Raw genomic sequence first — 24,412 nt, 5'->3', positions numbered from 1 at the left:
TGGGATAACTAGAAAAGTGAGGAGAGGGGAAGGCAGGTGGTGGTGGGAAACCCCGGGGGCGCGGGGCAGAGGCGAAGCAGGCTGGAGAACAGTGGGGGCGGCGACGCGGTGAGAAGGAGGCTCAGAAACAGGCCCACGGGCGCCCCGGGAGGCCCTGGCTGCGGGCGAGGGGCGCGTGCCCCGGGTCTGGCCGGCAGGTGGCGCTATGGGATTGGGCGAGACGGACATGACGCCGGGGACGCTGCGGCTCCTCGCCCCGCCCAGCGGAGGGAGCGGGCGGCGGCGGCCATGGCGGCGGTTCTCTCCCCGCGGGTCTGTGACAGCGACCCGGCCACGCCCGGGACCCAGTCCCTGAAGGTGAGAGAGGCCGGGCTGGGAACCCCCCCAGCCGCGGCTCGGCGGGACTTTCGTAGGGAGCCCCAGGGGGAGCGGCGGCCGCGGGGAAGCGGGGGCAGAGGGGGGCGACCCAGGGGAGAGGGAGACCCGCAGCGTGTGTGGGCTGTGTTGGGGGGAGTCAGACCTGCCCACCGCCACCCTCTCCCCCGGGGTTACGGGGGGAGGTGACCCGGCGGGGGGGGGGGGCAGCCAGCCAGCCAGCCAGCCAGCCAGCTCCTGAGGGAGAAGAGGCTGCAGCTCTGCCACCTCCGCGCCCAACCTGTGCCCTTGGTCCCTCTCCACGCCCCCAGACCCGTCCCGTCCCACAGGCCGGGCCCCAGAGTCCCCTGCACCGGAGGGAGCCCCCTGCCCCGGGCGCGGAGCTGAGCAGGTGCTGGGATACGGGGCCCTGGGCGCCTCTTCAAGTGAACGGGCGACAGCTCCTCAGCCCCCTCGTCGAAGGGGCCACTCACGGGTGGAGGGCTAGAGCTCCTGGGTCTCATCCAGGGTTGGGTTCCAGGCCCGAAAGTTGCCCAGGTCCAAGGTTTGGCACTGTCCTTGTACAGTCCTGCCGCAGGCCCAAAACGGCACCCGAGGGCCACGGATCAGTGATGGCTAATATCTTTGCAAAGGATCTGGGCTTTCCAGTGTTTCCAACATTTGTTTCCTGCTTCTCCCCTTCCCTCAAATTCAGGGGTGACTTTAGCAAGTGCTGTCTGAAAGTATCTTGGAAAACTCAAGTTTGCAGATGGTCTAAAGGATTGATAATCTTAATACATAGCACCTTTAATCAATACACAGGAGGCTAAGTACCATTATCTCATTTATATAGATGGGGAAACAAAGGTACATAGAAGATAAGTACCTTCTTATGGTCACACAGGAGGTGCATGGCAGAGCTGAGAATAGATTCATATATTTTAAGTCCAGAAAGGACCATTTTGATTATCTGGTATCATTTGATTTCCTATGTAACCTAGGTCATAGGATTTCTGTGAATGAATTCCCTTTTCAAGTTTAATAACTGTGGTTGCACTAGGCCATCTCCTTTGAAAAAAATCTTGTGTTATGAGCTTGATGAAAATTTGTTTTGGATTGAGTTAAAACCCCATTGAGATTGATAAGTGTAAATTCACCCTTCAGTTAACCTAACAGTAAGCATATACTCCCAAATAAGAGAAGGGGTGTGTGAATGCACCCTGGAGCTTTTGCTGAGTATTGCTTATGGGGAGGAGTGTGGGTGTGCGGGCAGGGAGCAGCAGAACAGATAGGAAAAAAACTGGAAAAGAAAGAGAGAGCCTGAAAGAGCAGCTGAAAGCATGGTGGCTGACCTGAAGAAACTGAAGACAGGTTTTTGGGTAGAAGTGCAGAATGAAAAGAGTACGCTTGGTGCAGTGAGCAAAAGAAGCTGTTTCCTGCTTTTTGATTTCTTCTTCATTCAGAGAGACAAGATTTTTGTACGTTCTTTATAAATAAACACCTGTCACTAATTCATACTTCCATTTGGAACATCTCCAGGCCCCCAAACTTTGACTAGCTGCTTAGGTTGAAAAGGGGCAACATTTGATATACAAGTTTCTGGGGATGGCTGATTTCGTGCACTTAATTTTAGTGCTGAGGCTACATGGCTGATACTCAGTGGTTCCTACTGACATTTACAGGCTGAATAACAAAACAGGATTTCGATCAATGAATATTATTTTTTCCATAGAAATAGTTTTTGTAATAAAACCATAAGATGTGAGATTCTCCACCAGTTTCTTTTTCTACTTCCCTATGTTTCTTTGCATGAAAACCACCTCTTTTAAAAGGACTCCATCAGCTTGAGATGGTCAATTTAAAATAGATCTAGTAATTACTCCTGCTTCAAAGTCGTCTTACCAATTTTTTCCCCTAATTTAAAAGTTTTTTCTCTTCTTTTTTGCTATGTGAAGACCCACACAAACAGGGAAAAAGACTAGACATAAAGAGCTGTCAAATATACAAAGTAAAAGAAAAGCAGAGAGGGGGAGAGACATGTTTTTTCTAATCTTTTGATTGTATTGATCTTACAAGTGTTATGTAGCTAAAGTAGGGAAAACTAGTTTATAAATCGCTGTTGTCTCTTAAATCCATGTTTAAAGTGTTATATTTGAGATTAACATATCAATATAAATGGAAAGACATTCACTAAACAAGCCTAATGTACCTGTCATTAATAAACAAATACTAAGTGTAACTGTGTGGGCTTGACTGTTTTTGGCAGGTTAGTTCTTCCATCAGCAATATTTCACAAATGTTATTAAACAAGGTAAAGCCATTGAAGGCTTTTGTTTTCTTCCAATGATTTGTAATGTGACGTAGAGTTGGAGCTACTAAGATGGCATATGGCTGATATTCAGTGGCTCCTACATCTGTTTACAAGCTGAATAACAAACTATACAGGATTTCAATCAATTAATATAATATTCTTCATCTTTTAGATATAGTTTACTTATTCAGTGTATATCCCAACAATAAGACCAGTGGTTTCATTGGTCTCTCGCTTTGGTAACATCTTAAAATTGTATATATTTTCATTCCCTCTCTTCCCCCCCCCCCCATTTTAGGGCATGACCCTTGGGTATGAGCAAATTTCATCACAACCACATATTCTAAATATCATCCTTTCTCTTGCCATAGGTCTCTTTAAATCTGACTGGGGAAAGGCATCATTGATAGAGTAACTTCACTTTGGTAACAGCTCATTTTGAAGATGGGACTTCTGCCCTCCATATATATTTCAACTCCACTGCATCAGTTTTTCTCTCTACATCTTACTTATTTCTTCATGAAAAGCAGCTCTTTTGTAGTTCTATGTTCAAAGCTTTATGTAAACTAGACACAGCTCCTTTTATACTCACATCTGAGAGAATATATTTTTCTATTACTTTAAATCTGTTTATGTAAATTCTCTTTGCCATTGATGATACATTCCATGATTTGTAACTGTCAGTCATAACAAAGGGTAATGTGTTGTTGCACTGCTCTTGGAGTAGCCCTGGAGGGAGACAATAACTTTGAGAGTCACAGTCGTGCTCCAAGTTTATTCACTGCTCCAGGGATTGAGTAAACTGTGCCAGATCTTTAGCAGATGATGTGCAGATAGTTACACCGGAAGACATGTTGGTGCTGATGGGCACAGTCAAAGATCTGCTCACTTCCCACCCCTTCCTACCCACCTGTATGACAATGGGGGAAACATAGTGGCTCTGCGGAACCTGGTTGTCCTTTTGTGCTGCTAAGCATGATGAGTAGCCAGCACAAGGGAGTAAGGAACTGTGCAAGCCAGCCCATGATTTGGCTCATAGAACCCTTTTGAAATAGCACAGTACTTCTAGGGAACAAGTTCATTCTAGTCACAGCCACCTTTCACAATCCCAGAATAGTTTATTACATCTTTGTGAGTCTTTAAATTGTCATATCCTAATACATTAAGTACGTGCAGTACTTCTTGGCTATCTTTTTAATGCTTGCTCTCCGTGTTTATTTCAGGATGACACAGAAGAAAATTCAAATGATGGCAGCCAGCCATCAAAAAGACGACGTATGGGCTCAGGGGACAGTTCTCGAAGTTGTGAAACTTCTAGTCAAGATCTTGGGTAATATCGCTTTACTGAGGTTTTATAGTTTTTAAACACTATTTTGTTGTGTTTTTCCATAAGTTTTAACATTAGCTCTTTTTTCTCTGTTTATATGTTGCTCATGCATTCCTTTGACCTCAGCAGTGCTGAGGCACGGGGAATTAAAGTGGCATGTGAGCAACTTCCTTGCTTCAACATTACTTTTAATATAGTGTAATGGCATGTTTATTTAATGCAAATTATGCAAAAGTGCGCTTTGGTTATTCTAAGGACTGACCTTACTTGTACATTTGACTTTTTTTTGCATTTTATAATTTTAGGTAATATTTAAAAAGCCGTATCTTTCAGTATGAATGCCTGTTTTCTTATTCTTACCTTGTCAAGAGTTACACAGTCCTTGATTTCATGTCCAGTGATTCATTGATAAATACTAGTTTTGTGAAACACTAGTGAAATGAAACACACGGAATGTGTGTAATTTTGAGATGGGGTAGGAGGAGGATATAGTCTAAGGGGCTGAACCAACTTTCTGTCGGAGTGTTGTGTTGACTTAAATGGGAATTAGATCAAGTTCTAGAAGCATGGCATTGTTAACGATTACTTTGAGTATTCTAACTTTTTTTACACAATGTGTTTGTTTTTTTTTTAGTAAAATCTACTATTATTATTTCAAGCCGATTGTTTTTGTATTTAGCTTTAGCTACTTTCCTGCTGAAAATTTGATAGAATACAAATGGCCACCTGATGAAACGGGAGAATACTATATGCTTCAGGAGCAAGTCAGTGAATACTTGGGTGTGACCTCATTTAAACGAAAATATCCAGGTATCCAGGTTGAAAAAGCTTATGTAAAAAATATGTTGATTCAAATGTGTACAAACTGGCAACTCTCATCTTTTGGAATATAACATAGATCTTTCATTTAAGAGGACACAGTCAAGATAAAAATCAAGCGTACCCATTTTCTATTTCTATTACTAATAATTTACATTAGCTGAAAATCTGGGCCGAGATTTCAAAAGTGACTAGTGATTTTTGGGTGCCTATCTTGAAATTATGTAAAGGGGCCTGCTTTTCAGAGGATGGGGTGCTTAAGTGACTTTTGTTAATCTTGGCCCCAATTTATTTTTGAGCATTTATTATTATTGGGAACTTTCTGAATTTTGCTCAACTTGGATAGTGAACTAGATTGGTCAGTTTCAGTTTCTAGTTCCCACACAATAATGCACTACATTATTTCCATGCAGAGGGAAAATATCAGAATACTCAGGGGGATCTGCGCTTCCCTTTTTTGTGAGAATTTTTGACAGTCTGTCTTCTCCATCATTAACTACTATAATCCTTACATTAGAATTTGTAAAAACTTTTCAAAAACATACTTTCTGCCTTTACTACTTGTCAGTGTCATTTTAATGCAATTTATTGGGGAAAATCTAATTTTTTAAACTATTTATAAAAGAAACAGTAACATCTTTTTCTATAGTAGTGTAATACTTCTGTATGGAATAATTTTGTGTGTGTTAAACTAATATCCCCTTAAATTACATTTTATTAACATAATTATTTTCACCTTTTTACTATTATCCTTGGATTGTACTATTGCTAAACTAAATATTAACTAAAATAGACATTTTATTATACAGACTTCCTTTTTCATCGTGTGGAAAAGAAGTTGTAAACTAGTTTTTGGCCTAGTTGGAACTTCTTTTATGATGGATTTGGAAATGTATAACACTACACGGTTTTACTGCTGTTTTGTCTTTTCTTGGAGATTTAGAGAGACGAGATCTGTCTCACAAGGAAAAACTCTACCTCAGAGAACTAAATGTCATCACAGAGACTCAGTGTACTCTAGGTAAGAAAACAAAATGAATTTTCAGCTTTCTGATGTAGTTGGATTAGGCTAGAATATTTGATTCCTGCCTTAAAATGATAGAATCAAGTAATTCTTGACTAGACATTTTCATTGGTTTATTACAATAAGGTTATTTATTTTACCTTTAAAATGTAATATAAAGTTAAGAATGTGTAACGTTTTGAGCTTAAGGTCTTCAACAGACTACTAGACTCTTTACATTATTTTTATCAGTTCTAATTACTTCATTTGCTAAAGAGGATATTTTATTAACGTAGGCCCTGCTTTTCCAAGCTGATCAAGAGGACCTTTGTGTCCGCATGAAGACCCATTGGCTTAGATGGGGCTTTGTGCAGCTGTAAAGATCTGCCTGTGTTAATCAGCTTGCAGTTTGAGGTCATGTGAATTAAAGTATTTGAGTAAATTCATATCTGAATGAAAACCTTTTAATATTTTCTTCTTTCACTTATAAGAAACATTAACTTGGATTGACATACTGGTTGATTAATGTCTATCACAATTCTATTCTTTTTGATATTGCAAATCTATATAACTCTGTGCTCTCATTTGGTACAGGAAGTTGACTATTTTATATAATGACTTTCATTGCTTCCCTGTATTCTGTATCTTGATTTGTCACTGGTTTATATGACATTTGACAGAAACTTGAACAGAATATCAGCTGCACAATATTTTGGGCTGCTGACTTTTCCTAATCTTTTTTTTTTAAAAGCAAAACATGAGGCTTTAGACATACAGCTTCCATTAAATTAAATGAGACTCACATAGCTAACCTCCCCAAAATGTTTTGAAAATTAAGGGGTGGAGGGGTGGTTTGTTTTAGAATTTTTTTAAGAGTGTTATTGCAGCATAATTTCTATGTTCAGTGAAAGCTATTGTGTATGTTAGACTGTCTGCTTCAATAGCAAATTTTACAGTAGACTATGGGTCAAAATGGTAAATGACTTACAATTTGTTTTGCAATGTAGCATTATTAGTGTTTTTTAATCTAATCTAGGTCTAACAGCCTTACGCAGTGATGAAGTAATTGATTTGATGATTAAAGAATATCCTGCCAAACATGCTGAGTATTCTGTAATACTGCAAGAAAAAGAACGCCAGCGAATAACAGATCATTATAAAGAGTACTCTGTAAGTCATCCCTCTGACTTTAATAAACCAGATCTATAACATACTGGGTATGGGGATTAAATTGCCTTTTGCAATATCTGATTTTTCAGATTTGTTTTGTAAATTAATGCAATTATTTTTATTTCAGCAAATGCAACAGCAGAACACACAAAAAGTAGAAGCTAGTAAAGTTCCAGAATATATTAAGAAAGCTGCCAAGAAAGCTGCAGAGTTTAACAGCAATTTAAACCGCGAACGAATGGAAGAAAGAAGAGCCTATTTTGATTTACAGACACATGTAAGTTGACTTAAATTTATTGCTTGATGGTGATCGGTAAGCTCCTTGTTTATTATAGTAAAGATGTCAGTCTTTTTGGAGTTTTTTCTGAAAACATACTATTGTAACAATTTTTTATCATAATATTGGATTAGAATTAATTTGGGTTAGAAATAAATAGATTTGAATATATACATTCTAAAAAGTTATTTTACTAAATAGAATAGAGCTTTCCACTTTCGTTTTTTTTAATATAATTTACGTTAACTAATTGATTTCTCAAGATGGAAAGACTTTCACGTGAGGAAGCACTATTAGCACTACCTAGTTTAGAAATGAGACAAATAAGTTTTGTGGTAGAAGTATATAAAATAGCATGAAGGAAGTCAGGTCATTTGGATGCTTTTATTACCATTTCTCATAATACAAGAATAAGGGGACACCTAATGAAATTAAAAGGCAACAGACTTAAAACTGATAATTACTGATTGTCAAAAAGTTAGTTTGTGATAGTAAATTCTATGAATTATTCTTGAGGCAAAAATTTTAGTAGTAGTCTAGAAAGGTTTAGACATTTATGAATAAAAATATTTTCCATAGTTCAGCTGAAAGGATAAAAATATGTATCAGTCTTGCTTCATAATGTAAGCCAACCACTACTTGCCAGAGAGCAGTTAAGCAGAAGCTTTCCCCATAGATAAATTATTGCATAATAGTCCATTTGAAGGTTTTAGACTTTTCTGATATTGGCCCCTGTCAGTGACAGGATAGTGGACCGTTGATCTGATCTTTTATGGCTGTTCCTATGAGCTTCTATTTTGTATATGCCCATCATACCTGATGCTTTTGTACACAAAAGCCTGATTTCAAAGTTAGAGTTCCTTGTTCTCACTACTCTCTACTATTATGCCACTATGGTAAAATTTCATTTTAAAGATGCTCAATATGAAAACTAACTTACGTTTTACTTTATTTAGCAGCTTGTATGGTAATTTAAATGTAATAGAAAAATAAAAAGTATACCCTTTTATCTTATTATAGAGTCATAGTGCCATAAAGGTGATTAGGTGTCCATTGTGTTAAATATAGGGCTGTCAAGTGATTAAAAAAATTAATTGCATTGTTAAACAATAGAATACCATTTATTTAAATATTTTTGGATGTTTTCTACATGTTCAAATATAGTGATTTCAATTACAATACAGAATACGAAGTGTATAGTGTTCATTTTATATTTATTTTTATTAGAAATATTTGCACTGTAAAAAACAAAAGAAATAGTATTTTTCAATTCACCTCATACAAGTACTGTAGTGCAATCTCTTTATTATGAAAATTGAACTTGCAAATGTAGAATTGAGTACAAAAAATAACTGCATTCAAAAATAAAACCATCTCAAACTTTAGAGCCTACAAATCCACTCAGTCCTACTTCAGCCAATCTCTCAGACAACTAAATTTGGTTACAATTTACAGGAGCTAATGCTGTCCGCTTCTTGTTTACAGTGTCACCTGAAAGTGAGAACCGGCATTCGCATGGCACTGTTGTAGCCAGCGTTGCAATATATTTACATGCCAGATGCGCTAAAGATTCATATGTCCCTTCCTGCTTCAACCACCATTCCATAGGACATGCGTCCATGCTGATGATGGGTTCTGCTCAATAAACGATCCAAAACACAGTGGACCGATGCGTGTTCATTTTCATCATCTGAATCAGAAGCTACCAGCAGAAGGCTGATTTTCTTTTTTGGTGGTTTTTTCTATAGTTTCCGCATCTGAGTGTTGCTCTTTTAAGACTTCTCAAAGCATGCTCCACACCTCATCCCTCTCAGATTTTGGAAGGCACTACTGATTCTTAAACCTTGGGTCAAGTGCTGTAGCTATTTTTAGAAATCTCACATTGGTATCTTCTTTGCGTTTGTCAAATCTGCAGTGAAAGCATTCTTAAAACGAACATGTGCTGGGTCATCATCCAAGACTGCTATAACATGAAATATATGGCAGAATGTGTGTAAAACAGAGCCAAAGACATACAGTTCTCCCCCAAGGAGTTCAGTCATAAATTTAATGAACACATCACCATCAGCATGGAAGCATATCCTCTGGAATGGTGGCCGAAAGTATGAAGGGGCATATGAATGGTTAGTATATCTGGCACGTAAATACCTTGCAACAGTGGCTACAAAAGTGCCATGCGAACACCTGTTCTCACTTTCAGGTGACATGGTAAATAAGAAGCAGGCAGCAGCATCTCCTGTAAATGTAAACAAACTTGTTCGTCTTAGCGATTGGCTGAACAAGAAGTAGGACTGAGTGGACTTGTAGGCTCTAAATTTTTACATTGTTTTGAGAGCAGTTATGTAACAAAAAAAAATCTGCATTTGTAAATTTTACTTTCAGGATAAAGAGATTGCACTACAGTGCTTGTATGAGGTTAATTGAAAAATACTATTTCTTTATCATTTTTACTGTGCAAATATTTGTAATAAAATAATATAAAGTGAGCACTGTACACTTTGTATTCTGTGTAATAGAAATCAATATATTTTAAAATGTAGAAAAACATCCAAAAATATGTAATAGGTTTAAATAGTTATTCTATTATTTAACAGTGCTATTAATCATGATTAATTTTTTGAATCGCGATTAATTTTTTTGAGTTAATAGTATGAGTTAACTGCAGTTGACAACCCTAGTTAAATAGACATTTATTTAGATTTTTAGAGAAGATTATTTTGACAGTAAAACTATTAAATATGCTGTGTATAATATACACCCTTAAGTGCTGGAATGCATCTGGGGAAAATCAGGTGACTGTTCCAGCATAATAAAGGTTGAGTTAAAAAATGTGGAAAAGACAAATGAATTAAAAAAAGAAAAGAAAAAAAGGTTGCTTGTGTGGAAAATTAGATACATTTGTTTTGTATTAAACAATACAGATTATCCAGGTGCCTCAAGGAAAATACAAAATCTTACCTACAGAGAGAACAAAGGTTAGTCCTTATCCGGTGGCTCTCATACCAGGCCAGTTCCAGGAGTACTACAAAAGGTACTTAAAAAGATATCCTAGCTGCCGTTTATATTACATCTACTTGCTGTGTATCCCAAGAAACTAGCTGGGAAGAGTAGTAGTGATGATAGTTACAAAATAATTTTGAATGAATTTTGGGTCCGTGAGATATGTGAATCTGACCGACCAAAAGGCTGAAGTGCATCCTCCACTGAACAAGTTTGGCACTGGCAGCTGCAGTGCAAGCTTCTCCATGCTGCTCTGTCAGCATGCCTCAGCCTTGTTCCAGAGCAGTGGCGGGCAGGATAATCTGCTGGCAGGCCGTGAGACAGTTTGTTTACATTGACCATCTGCAGGCACGGCCGCCTGCAGCTCCCAATGGCCAATGGGAGCTGCGGAAAGCAGGGACATGCTGTCCGCCACTTCCCGCAGCTCCCAGTAGCCAGGAGTGGCCAACCGCGGCCACTGGGATCTGTGGGCAGCTGTGCCTGCAGACGGTCAATGTAAACAAACTGTCTCGCAGCCTGCCAGTGGATTACCCTGACAGGCTGCAGGTTGCCCACCGCAGTTCTAGAGGGACGAATTTGACATGCAACAGGGAGTAGTTCACTCTCTGTGTCCATTTAGTACTTGGGCTCTACAGAGACTTTCAAGAGTATTTGCGGTACATAAATTTTTTATTGCAGTCTCATGGTCAAATGCTTTCTATTCAGCAATTTTGCATGAATGCAGAGAAACAGTTTTAGCGTATGGTTTTTCTAAGACTGATCACTGCTAACAGTTATTTTTGATTGATTTTTTGCATACCTAAGAATTTAGGTGAAATTGGATGTGAGAGAGAGGAGGGAAAGTTTTGGTAAATGGACCCCTCTCTCTCCCAAAATGCATATGCTTCACTGTGTGTATGGCTTTTAAAACCTCTGCCCTGTAGCACATAACCTTAATATGATGTATTGCCCAAGATTAGCATGGAAATGTTTTCTCCAAAAAATTCCATGTTATATGTAAGTGTTAACTCAATGTGCATCACCTCCAGAGTGTAGCAAATGTAGATGCAGCTTGATTTGGTTATTAGAACAGATAATTGGGAGCCAAGATTTTATTCCTGACTGCCACTGGATTGCAGTGTGACCATAGGCAAGTCAGTTATTCGCAGTAGACCTCCATTTCACCTTTGGTAAAACAGGAATAGTGGTCACCTTGATAAAGTGCTTTGAGATCCTCCGATCAAAGTTGCTATATAAGTGCAAAATTATTTCCAAAAGGGTGTGATTTTACTAAAAAAGGTTGTCCACACCTAATGCAACTGTACTTTCTATTAATCTTTCCTAATGCTGACTGAAAATAAAGATAGTTTAAGTGGAATAACTAATGCACAGCAGCCTTCTCAGGTATTTAGTTGCTAGGCGTGTGGAGGTTGTATACCAGCACATACGTTGTATGTTCCCAATGAAAAAACATCTAAAATATTAGAAATTGAGGCGATATCTGAAGGATTATAACTTCATTAAAATATTTGATATTCTGTGACGTATTAATCCTTTGTTCACAGATTTCATGTGCGTTTAAAAAAAAATGCTCATTTTGCTGAAACAAGCACACTCATTTTTAAAGGAAGTACATTTCATAATTAACATATGAAATGAGCACTAAATATAATTGGCATATTTTTGAAATTTCAAATCTGAGAATTGACACAATCCACATAATTCTGTGGCCCCTACTGCTTTCTTTTGAAACCTAATTAATAATCATGAAACTTGTTTTATATTTATACATTTGTCCATATGGTCTTGTGTGTAATATAAAATAAATAGCCTCTTGGAGATGGTAAACATGATTTACTGGAGGGTTCACTGTATGCATTGTTTGATCTTCGGTGAATATGTGGGTGTGAAATGTTGGGCATAATCCATGGAACAATCTCTTAGATTAACTGTCATAATCATCATCTTCCAACACAAATATAAATATAGTTAATGTATTAGTCCCCGTTAAGATGCTGTTCTATATTAATTTTGGTTAAAAATAGGACTGTCAAATGATTAAAAAGATTAATCATGAGATTTAAAAAAATTAGTTGTGATTAATGGCAGTTTTAATCACACTGTTAAACAATAATAGAATACCATTTATTTAAATATTTTGGATGTTTTCTGCATTTTCAAATATATTGATTTTAATTACAACACCGAATACAAAGTGTACAGTGCTCGCTTTATATTATTTTTTATTACAAATATTTGCGCTGCAAAAAGATAAACAAAAGAAATAGTATTTTTCAGTTCACCTCATACAAAAACAGTAATGCAATCTCTTTATCGTGAAGGTGTAACCTACAAACATAGACTTACTATTTTTTAATTAAATAACTGCACTCAAAACAATCTAAAACTTTAGAGCCTACAAGTCACTTAGTTGTACTTGTTCAGTCAATTGCTAAGACAAACAACTTTGTTTACATTTACGGGAGATAATGCTGCCCACTTCTTATTTACAATGTCACCTGAAAGTGAGAACAAATGTTCTCATGGCACTGTTTTAGCCAGGTATGCTAAACATTTGTACATGCTTCGACCGCCATTCCAGAGTACTTGCTTCCATGCTGACGACACTTGTTAAAAAACTGTGATTAATCGTGCCTAATTTTTTAAATCTAGCTAATTTGTTTTGTATTAATTGCTTGAGTTAACTGTGATTAATTGACAGCTCTAGTTAAAAATGATTAAACCTATCCTGAGTTTGCTAGCTGGAACAAGGCACCTTGAACCAACAAATATGTTAAATCTATTTCTGGGTATTTAGCAGATTGTTGGTTCTACTTCTTTTACTGTACTCATGTAGGCCCTGATGCTGCGTTAGAATCTGCTAGCTATAATCTCTTTAGCTGTGCAGATACCTGTTGACTTCAATGGAACTCTACAATGGCAAAGGGGGTCCTGAATCACAGGTTCCAGTGTAGGATTGAAGTCTTAGCTCTTTTTTATGCAGCTCCATGTGATGTTGAATAATTTCCTGTACTCTGTCTCTATGTGAATGTCTCAGACAGTTGGGAGATCTGTTTAGTTGATTGCTCAGACACTAGGATTTTGAGCTTGATCAAAAGCTCATTAAAATCAATGGAAAGACTTCATTGTTTTCAGTGGGCTTTGGATCAGGCTTTTGTCCATAAGGTGTGAGGGAACATGCACCTTTTACTGGACTGAGTAGCTGAAGTGTTTTTTAAAATGTAACTAAATATTGTTTAACATGGAGTACCATTTATGACGAAGGAGAGGAGATGCATTTGTGACCCAGATTTTCAGAATTGTGTTCATAATTATTGTGCACACAATTGTGGTAATTTTATATGCAATTAAAAATGGGCTTTGAGCTTATCCAGCCTTTTTTTTATTTTTCACTGGCAATTAAGTGTTTTTATATTTTGTTTATGGGTGTGTGTGTGTAAGTATATAGTAGTAAACAATTATTTCTTGACTTTAGATACTCCCCAGATGAACTTCGTTATTTGCCATTAAACACAGCCCTTTATGAACCACCTTTGGATCCAGAACTGCCTGCACTGGACAGTGATGGAGATTCGGATGATGCAGAAGAGGGTCGAGGTGATGACAAACGGAAAATCAAAGGCAATTCGGTGAGATAAATTGAAAAGTGATCTTTAACAAAAAAAGAGATGATCTTTCTTCCCCTTCCCTTTGGTCAGTTTCAGTAGTTGCTTCACTGGGATTTTTAACATCTATGTCCAGTAGAGTTTAGGTTAAAGGAGAATTGTGAGGCAAAAGCAAAAAAAAGTTTTGATTTTTTACCATTTTAATTATTCTTTTTGACTTCTTTTAAAACTGTTTCCCTGTTTCTGTTCTATGCTGAAAATACCCAGGTCCAGGCCCCCCCTTTCTCCTTTGCTGCAGAATCTTAGGAGAAGCGGAATAATCCGATTATATAGATCTGTGACCCAAACTGTAGTTTTCCACCCCATTCTTTCGTCTGAGTTAAAGGGAGAGGATGCTAACAGTTGTGGGGAGGGAGAGTTGCAGTTCAGATCATAGATTTGTGTGATATCACTACTCCAGTCGTCTAAAAGTCCTTTATTAAAGAGAAGTGCGAGCCTGCTATTGCTAATGTAAACTAGAAGCAGGAAAGTGCCTTTAAAACAGAAAAAAAGCTTGAGGCTCTCATTCTACATCATAAAAATAGTAAAAGGAAGAGGCTATTTTTTCTTTGCAGTGCAGCTTTAACAATCATTTTCCCTCCTTTCTTTTATCTAAATTAACCACATCATACTCATTCGTTTAATCCAGACATTATACCATCATTTATTGGAAGTTAAAGGAAAGCTACATCCATTTTGAATATCACAGCGTTCTTAATGTTCAAAGCAGTTTCAGCTTGCGAAGTGCAATAGAGATATCTTTAAGTTGTTGGTGGCAACCAGCTTCCAGAAGCACGATATTTGTAACACCACAATAAGGAGAGCCTAGTATAAAATAATGGTCTAACAACTAGAAAATTTTTAAATATTGAGTAGCTAAAATATTGAACTTAGCCATGTAAATGTTAATTTTGTTTTAAGTATTTGCAATTAAAGCTTTTATACCTAAAGAAAAAACAGGATGAAACAGCTGCCTTGGTAGCCTGAACAAGGAGTGGTAGCTGTTAATGTGTTTTTTCCCTTTGCCTGTGGAGTTGGTTCTTAAGAATTTTACAAATATTAAAATTCATCGCAAAATGTATCTGTATTGCTGCTCCTTATTCTGTTTAAAACAAAACAAAACAAAACATCAGTCTCTCCTTAATACTGCAGGCTATGTCTACTCAGTTCCTTTTTCTGGGCTTGGTGCCTCTCCCCTAGTAGGGGAATATGAGAAGGAACTGGGGCTGAGCAGACACTTCCTCTCCCTATGCACAGTACTTCAGAAGGCCATCCAGCAGACGGGAGTGCAGAAGCCAGGGAGGTCATGCCTGCTTTTGGAAGGAGCAGACAAAATCAGAGACCAGGCATCTGGTTTTACGGTGGTTCTACCAGCTATCTTGGGGAGCAGCTAGTTGTGCTGAATACCTCTGAGGGAAAGATTTGCTGGTTCTTGTCTTGCCTCTTCTCCATTTTCCCACTTCCAAAACAGCAGAATGGTTTCCATTTCCCAACAGCTACAGCTGCCTCATGTTACCTACCCTCCTGCATGCTGAAGGAATTCTAAGGTATTTCGTTTTCAGTGTTAATGAGGTGGGTACTTATTGCTGTTTTTGCGGGGACCTCTTGAAGGCCATTAATGCCCCTCTCTCCATTCTTCTCCCCCGCCGCCCCCACAAACAAAAACCTGTGCTGCTTTTTTTTTCTTTTTTTAAATGACACCCAATACTCATTGACTCTGACCCTCAGGGTTCCTGCCCCCATAAATCTCCTTGAACACCTGCTGCATAACTTCTGTTTTGTAGCTGTGGATGTCTTTCGTTTTTGACATTCCTGTGCTGTGATCCAAAGGTGATAATCTGGTTGTTCCTGGTGAAAATATTAAATGAGGGTCGCAGAAAAACTTTCACTTACTACATTTCAGGCAGTTTGGTAGCATATTATAAACATGTGGTGAGCAGTTTATCTGCTTTTCTGGCCTGTATCTGTGAAAGACTTGATAGATGTTGAACATCCAGTATATTGGTAAATAGATAATTTCGTTCTGACAAGTCTTAAATTAAAATAATTTAGAACAAAGGATAAATGCTGCTCCACCCTTGGTTTTGCATCAGGATCTTCTGGAAAATACTGGAACCCTTCTGCTGTGATGCCAGCCTCTTTGTGTGAGACGTATAGGCATAAAAGGTTACAATAAAAAAGGCCATACCGTATTTAAATGTCACCTTTGCTCTTGTAGAAAGGAAGCTACTAAGCCTTGTTGGCACTGGAGCTTTGAAAAGACTAGTTTCTCTATCAAAAAACGTTATGGTGTTTTTGTTATAGGACAACTCGTCTGGCAATGTATCTGAAGGTGAATGCGCCAATGACAACCAGGAGGATTCTTTTCAGGGAAGACAAAAACCAAGAGACAAAAGTGCTACTCCAAGAAAAGATGGTTCCAAACGTTCTGTACTGTCCAAATCAGTTCCTGGGTACAAGGTAGAAGAAAAAAGCCCCTGACTCCGCTTCTTTACTGATCGGCCTCTCTCCCTGAAATATTTAACTTTGTTTTTCAAAAATATGGAAGTTCTGCTTGCTGTACTTCACTAGCTGCTCTCCTATTGTGCTCTCAACTGTTTGCTTCTTTCGTTCCTTTTTTGGCTTTATTTCACGAGGGGCTTTTCTGTTACCTTGGCTATGGAGTGGCTTCTATTTCTGTGTCATAACTGATTTCTGGGCAATTAAAGCACAAAAAATTATAGCTGTTATAAAGATAATTTTATATTTTCCTGACTGCTTTAATATAGCAGTCAGAATTACCTGTCAGTGTAAAACTGGCATTGAGTATTCGCTGTTTTTGTCTTAGTAGTAGTTAGTATGGCAGCAGACCATGAGACCAGTGCTGTAAAGCGCAGCGATATGGCTGAATATATTGTCATAACATGCACTTAAATAGGGCCTTTCATCCTGAAGGATCCCAAAGTATTAACTATTTATAGGTTTTACTTCATTCACCAATAAGTGCAGCCACCTTTGGGGTGGAATGCAAAACTGACTACAGTTTAAGCAACACTACCCAACCACTTAGGACAGATATGGAAAATAACAATTTATCTAATTCATGTTACAAGAGGAGTTTCTGTAGGCAGAATGTTCTTACATTAAAATTTGGCTACGACAATAAGGTACTTTAACATCCATAAACCAGTGATTACTGAACCCAGGATAGAATAATCAATACTAATAATGTAACACTTTCCCATTAGTCAAAAGAGGATTCAGTATATTTCAGGAGAAGTTGGAGTTCATCTGCATGATTTAAATTTTAGTCTATGGAACTTTGTACAGGAAAGGGGTCTTGATTGTACACCTTCAAAAATACATGTGGTCCAATCCTGCTCCCACTGAATTAAGTAAGAGTTTGCCATTGACTTCAGTGGCAGCAGGATCAGGCCCATTGTGTGGAAAGATGGTACAGTAAGGAAGGGTTTAAAGCATAGCGATCGGGAATGTTTGCCAAAAGATGCTGTTTTTATTTTTAAAAAAAGCAATTTTTTCTGTGATGTCAAGATCATATATTCTAGGAAATCTTCCAGCAGCAAAGGTAATTGTGAGGTGTTAATGGTTTGAATTTTATAATTCAGGAATGTTTGCTAACCATCTAAATTTACTATTGGTTGATAAAGAAGCTATACATCAAACTTAGAAGTTAGTCTTCAACAAGAATTGGACAACTTCAGTTGACTGGAAAAGGTTTCTGTAGATTCTATAACTGCACAGTGCATATTTTTTTGCAGTTTTATAACAAAGAACTATCAAGCTTCAGTCATCTCTCCTCTTTTGAGGAGTTGCTTAAGATAGATGCAAATTATGGATATTAGAACTGTTGTAGTATACATATCTTTTTATATATGTAACTTTGCAAATTGCTTATTGCAGACCCAAACTCATGCTAATATTTTCAAGACTATGAAATCCAAAGATGAAGCTTGAAAAAGTGTTAACTTTGTTTAACTTTATATTAGAGATTGTATGTGACTGGTCTGACAGAAAAAGGAGCTTCACTTAGGTATGAAGACCACAAAGTACGGTGTCTGGTTAGTCTGCTCTGTCTAGTGGCCTTTTTGAATACATAGAGAGAACTAATTAAACAGAACCATTTCTAAGGTTCTGTACCCCTAAATGTAGAGCTGTACAGGTAATGGAGTTTCAAAGTGGACCCAAATGGCTATTACCCATTAGTTTAAAACTACCAATTATGTTAGCAACAAAGCAATTAGTGCAAGCTAATTTGATAACTTACAGTGCCAAAATATTTTTATGGCACGTCTTCACAACTTCAGTGTACCTACCATTATTCAAAGGTGATGCATCAGGCTGGTGATACTTCAGAGGTGGCACAGCTGTGCATTTTTTTTTAAATGGGAATTTTAAAACATTTTTAATATGGCCCATTAAATAAAATACCTTAGAACTGATTAGATGTGAACATTCTTGTTAGAGGTGGTCTATAAAAAGATTTAGAGATATTGATATACCAGAACATGCCTAAATATAAAGGCACTTTAAACTGAAGGCTATAAACTGAACTTAAATGTCCCTTTAAATTCTGGGGTTTTTTTTGGTAATATTTTTCTTCTGTATTATTCAGTTTGTCCACATTTTATAGGATAGTAATCTTTAGGTTACATTTAATTAAAATTGAAGGATAATTGCTGCAACATCAACATATATAAGTGTATAGCTATAGTCAATACAGTATAAATTATACAATGGAATTCTCATATTTACTTCTCTTTAAGCAGGAAAACTGGTGGTTTTTGTATGAAGCCATTTTTATTAAGTGTCAGCCTTTTAATTGATATCATGTTTTACCTTTTGTTACATCACAAAGTAGTGTGTCTTGGATGTTGCTGCAGTTGATGCAGGACTGGCTACTACAGTTGCACACACTGTTCTCAGAGTTCAGGAGGTTTTTGCACATAATAAATCTGCCATGTATTGAGATACTAGGTCCCCAAAACCTTTTGCTTTGGGTTCACTATATATGAAAACTGAATGCTTTGCCCACAGATAGTAGGACCTCAGAGAAAACTCATGTTTGTCTGAGTGGTTGCAATGCTTGATTTGAAACTCTGAGTGGCATCACAGCAGCATGGAAGTTAGTTACAAAGGAGTCCCTCTGCCTTGCCCTTCATCAAAATAAGATGAAGGTGATTTGGAAAGCAAAATGTAAAATGGTCAAATGGGATATTATGATTTCCCATACAGGATGGACAGATATTTTCATAGTGTTCCCTAAGAGCCATTTCATTTCTTTAGAATGGTAGAACTTGAATTGCTTTGAAATGTGAATATGTTGCGTTTTGTTGTGGGTTTGTTTTTTTCTGTCTTTTTTCTTTTTTTTTTTTTTTTAAAACAGAGTGCTTCCTTTGGGGCTCTCTACGTTTTTAATATGCTGTGATTGTTTCACTGTTTCTAGTGAACACACGTTAATGGAGTGGAAGTAGAGGGAAGTATTAACAATAAATACACATAAGTCAGTGTCTAATTATATGTATCAAAGTATTAACTACACATACACTAACACAGGTACAGTAACCGAAAGTTAGTTCACTTTAGTTTCAGTGGAGTGAGAGGGAGTTTGCTGCTGTATATTATGGCAGTATAGTATGAATAATTCATAGCTGATAGAATTTGGATTAGAGAAGTGCACTTGCTATTTTAGAGGGGTTTGTTTTACTTAGCTATAGGTAAAAGAACACAACAAAAACCTTACTCTTAGAATGTAGCAGTAAACAACAAGAGGGTAAATAAACACAGCAAGACTGAGGTTAAGCATGTGCCACTATCCTTTTGTTGGGAGGAGCAGGGTATAAAAGGTAGATAGATAGATAGATATATATATATGTAGGAGACATAGAATAGTTACCAGTAAGAATTTTTTATGTATGCTTTCACTTCCATGATATTTATTTTGTAGAGACATTTGTGAATGTTAGACTTCTTTTACAGTTTTACTATATTTATGTATAAAACAGGTTTGACTATGCTTTTTTAAAATAAATAAGCAAAAAAAGTCTTTATGAATGCCTCTGTCATCTTTTGAAAAGGAAGTTATATATAAACATCGGGTGGGTTTTGTTTTATTTAAAACTCCTCAGGCCAGACAAGTTAAGCAGACTATAGCCATAAAAGGGGGTTTAGTAACTTCAAACATTTTCAAACAGGGCAATGAATTCTGACAGATTAAGAATTGCTGAAGACATTAATTATCTTGCTAAACGTTAGAAAAGAGCTGGCTGGTAAATAACATTTTGTTTTAAAAGGGGCAGTACTGAATACTTTTTTCTTTTTAATAGTTTTATGTTCACTGCCATTTTTATTAAAACCATCTTAGGTTGAAAATACTCTGCCACTTTTATTATTTCTTTCATTTGGCAAGTTTTTTTTTTTTTTTTCAAATGGAGCAAGGCCCATTATGATTATTTATCGGCAATCACATAGTTCCTTAGGGAGTAGGCTTTTAATTCAAAATTCCTCCATTGACTAGATGGCTGCTTCTGTACTACAGAACTAAAATATCACTGAGACAGATGCTGGCTTTTTAAAAATCTCTGGCAATAGTGGATTTAACATCAGTAAGTGTTGTATTTGAATCCAAACCTTCATTGAGATGCGGTAGGTTAAAGTCTGATATTAAAGCTGTTTGAGTGGCCCTTTGATAAACAATTTGATACCTTAATTATGGTTTTTTCTTTTCCTCAAAATAAAGCTACTGCCATGTTATCTTTTGGGTTTGGTTACAAAATTACTGCACAAATACTGGGAACCGCACAGCCAATTTAAGCACCTGGGATTTCTTTGCCTTAAATAGATGTTATGAACACTCAGTTCCTTTCTTTCTGAGTTCACCTTCTCCTAGCAGTGTTGTAAATGTAGAATTGTAGTGTTTTCTATAGCAACAGCAATCATGACTTTGGATATGGAAGAAGGGAACAATAAAACTGATTAAAGCAACACAACTAACTTGTCTATTAGACATTTTGGAAGCTTAAACAATACAAATAAGTGTAGTAAATTGTATTTTATTTTGTGGTATTCATTTTAAGCTTCCGTTCAGATGGGTTAAGTAATTTTGCATTTCTTAAAGGATATTTATGTTCTCTCATGTACATGGAAGTTTGTGAATTTGGAGATTCATATAAACATATTCTCCTGTTCCTTCTGTATTTGAACAAATTTGATTTAGCTTTAAAGTTATAGTGTATATTATTTGTATTCACTATTAAGGGAAGTGCTAGCTGACAAGCTTGCAGGAGGAACTAGCATACACTTTTGTTCTGGTTTCATATTTTGTAAAATGATTCACATAGCTCACTGTGCACATGTTCTAAATATCAAATTTATATGCATCTTTCCTAAGATTTTAAAATAACCAGTTTGTCAATATCACGTTATGTCAGTATCACCTTATGTCTTAAGAGTCACTTCGATCACATGATACAGAAAGTTCATTAGTAATTTATAAAAGTTAAAATGGAGATACATTAACAAATTTCCTGTTAAATCCATTATAAATTCTTCTGGGATGAATTTATAGCCCTCTTCTACCCTTCCAGCCAAAGGTCACTCCAAATGCTATATGTGGAATTTGTCTGAAGGGTAAGGAGTCCAACAAGAAAGGAAAGACTGAAGCACTTATACACTGCTCCCAATGTGACAACAGTGGTAAGTATCTATATGCACTTTAACTGGATTGCTCGGCGTTTTAATTGCAAAATCTTACTACTTTCAGTGGAAATATTTTGTATAATACTAAATTTGCATACAAACATTTCAGTCTTCCTAGAAACTGACTTTTTCCTCTTTAAAATTTCCTTAATTGTACTTAAGAATGTACCACAACACATTCACTGCACTGAGTCTCTTAGGTGAGCTAAACTTGATTTTTTTAAAGCTATTCAGTTATACTAATTATTTTAATCATTTCTAAAGATACTAGTAATAATATTGGTTTTAATCTAGGCCACCCTTCTTGTCTTGATATGACCATGGAGCTTGTTGCTATAATTAAGACCTACCCTTGGCAGTGTATGGAGTGTAAAACATGCATTATATGTGGGCAGCCTCACCATGAAGAAGAAATGATGTTCTGTGATGTGTGTGACCGTGGTTATCACACCTTTTGTGTGGGGCTTGGTGCTATCCCTTCAGGTAATGAAACAGAAATTAGTCTTTAAGGGCTGGGGTTTTCTTCTATGTTACAAGATTATACTTCCAAAGGGGTATATGAATTAGTTGACTGTAAACATTAAGTAGCATCTACAGTGTAAGATGGCATTCATTGAATTATCCAAAACAGCAGCAGTATGAGTTTTTCTAGAAATTTTCTGTATATTTTAGTAATGTACAGAGTATAGGATTGGCAGCTTCACCGTTTTACAACACTATGACTGTTCCTGTCAAAACTCAAGTAGAGCTATAGCTCAGAACCCCACTTTTTCAGGATTCCCACAAGATATTGAATAGCTGCCTACATCCATAAAAGGACATATAAACTTTGCATTTCTCCAAATTGATAGAGTATAGTTTTTGCATTGTTTTAGAAGCTTTAACAGTACAAATGCTTATTAAAGTAGAAGAAAAACGTGTAAATACATCTGTAAATACCTTTGACCCTTTTTTTTTACATCACAGCTTGCATCTTCAACTAAATAAACACAATAACATGCTTAAACTTGAAACTAAAACAAAGCTGGTGCCTTGCACTGTGTGCAGTCATTGATACCTACTTTCCGTTAATATAAAAGATACGATTTGGTAGCATTTTTCATTCATTTTGCTCCCTTGTAAAGGTGTAAGGCAGTGTAGAATCAGAATGAAAGAACTAGACTATTGACCGGAATAGTCAGTTTGTGTAATACCAAATCCATGTGGCAAAATATAGCTACTGTATTGACTTCGTAAGTTCTGCAGTGCTAGCCCTGCTGTAACACCAATACTTCAAGTCCTGAAAACGTTGTGAACTGCAGTTGAGTTGACAGTTGTTTCATTGCTGCTGAACTCTCTTCCATTCAAGTTCTGTGATTTACACTAGGCTATACTCTAACTGAGCCACATTAAAGGTAGAACATAAGTATAAGCAGTTGATGTTCCTCTAAAGTAGTCAGTCAGTCAACAAATTAAAATGCTTTGATCTTATGCACTCAGTTTTGCTTGAATCAGAAGTGAAGTATGGGTAGTGTGTGTTCTATCTCAAAACCATCCTACAATAGCATTGGAGCCTCTTAATTGTTGTGAAGCCCAGTCTCATGATCACAGGCTGGTTTCAGATATAGTGAGTATTTGGGAATGAGTAGACCACCACCTGTTTCTACCCAGTATTATTACTTATGTACTTACATTATCTTCAAATTTGAAGGAAGAAATATTAACTTCTGGACATTGGGTTATATTTTGCATGTTACCAGCACTGGTAGTGCAAAAATAAAAGTATTTAGTCATCTTGTAAGCTAGTCATGGATTCTACAGAAGGAATAAAAATATTAACTAATGTCAACTTTTCTTTCTTAGGTCGCTGGATTTGTGAATGTTGTCAAAAAGACCCCCCCACACCTAGAAGAGGAGGACGAAGGGGGAAAAACAGCAAAGAGGGCTAAAGGAATAATGTTTACCTTCCAATATAATTAACTGCACAAATTGAAGTGATAAATTTGGTGCTATTTAACCAACCACTCTGTATATGGAACAAAACCACTTAACCATCTTTTACCAAATAAAATTTTTATAATTTTGGCTGAGTTTTCCTATGATGGCAGTAACTGAGCATGTATTCTGTCACAGCAGTTTAGATTGACAACTCAAATTTCCATTCAAGAGGGAAAACTTTCAGAAAGTCCTCTCAACGAGGCAGTTTATAGCAACACACTTGTATATGCCAATGTTGCATAGCAATAAACTTCTACGTGGACAGAAAGCTACACAAAAGTTTAGGTATTTGCATAGAACTCAGTTTTATTCCCTATGATTCAATCAAAGCATTCAATTACTATAATCAGCGTTGCTTTAATTTAAAAAAAAAAAGCCATGACTTTGAAGCTTGTAGGAGTAATACATAAAAATTTCAATGCATTGCCAGAAAATCCAGTCTCCTTTATTAAGTCCTTATAACTGGAAAATAACTTGCACCCCAAAAGTTAAATGCATCTAATTTTCATAAAGATGCACCAAAAACCATATAGAGAATAGATGATACTATGGAAGTGGCACTAAAATTGTGAAAAGAAAAGGAGGACTTGTGGCACCTTAGAGACTAACCAATTTATTAGAGCATAAGCTTTCGTGAGCTACAACTCACTTCCTCAGATGCATATCGTGGAAACTGCAGCAGGCTTTATATATACACAGAGAATATGAAACAATACCTATTCCCACCCCACTGTCCTGCTGGTAATAGCTTATCTAAAGTGATTTCCAGCACAAATCCAGGTTTTCTCACCCTCCACCCCCCCACACAAATTCACTCTCCTGCTGGTGGAGAGTG

At 37.0% G+C, this 24,412-nt stretch overlaps 1 protein-coding gene across 2 annotated transcripts; it reads left to right on the top strand.

The window, feature by feature from the left end:
- Positions 1-248: 248 nt before the first annotated feature.
- PHF10 (PHD finger protein 10) lies at positions 249-23,664 on the top strand. Of its 2 annotated transcripts, none has more exons than XM_084623499.1 (12): positions 249-357; positions 3,889-3,995; positions 4,672-4,802; positions 5,755-5,832; positions 6,851-6,984; positions 7,112-7,261; positions 10,183-10,292; positions 13,737-13,890; positions 16,210-16,365; positions 21,489-21,597; positions 21,895-22,083; positions 23,443-23,664. In XM_084623499.1, exons 1-12 carry the CDS (start codon positions 289-291, stop codon positions 23,526-23,528), a joined length of 1,473 nt encoding a protein of 490 aa, XP_084479625.1. In that variant the 5' UTR covers positions 249-288; the 3' UTR covers positions 23,529-23,664. The 2 variants fall into 2 exon arrangements, with proteins under 2 accessions (XP_084479625.1, XP_084479624.1); XM_084623498.1 differs by having other exon boundaries at positions 5,749-5,832.
- The last annotated feature ends 748 nt before the right edge of the window (positions 23,665-24,412 follow it).

Source organism: Lepidochelys olivacea, assembly GCF_965140295.1.
Source record: "Lepidochelys olivacea isolate rLepOli2 genome assembly, chromosome: 3".
In the NCBI taxonomy this organism is placed as follows: Eukaryota; Metazoa; Chordata; order Testudines; family Cheloniidae; genus Lepidochelys; species Lepidochelys olivacea.
The sequence above is the reverse complement of the archived record's forward strand: the minus strand, read 5'-3'. Positions and strand labels throughout refer to the sequence as shown.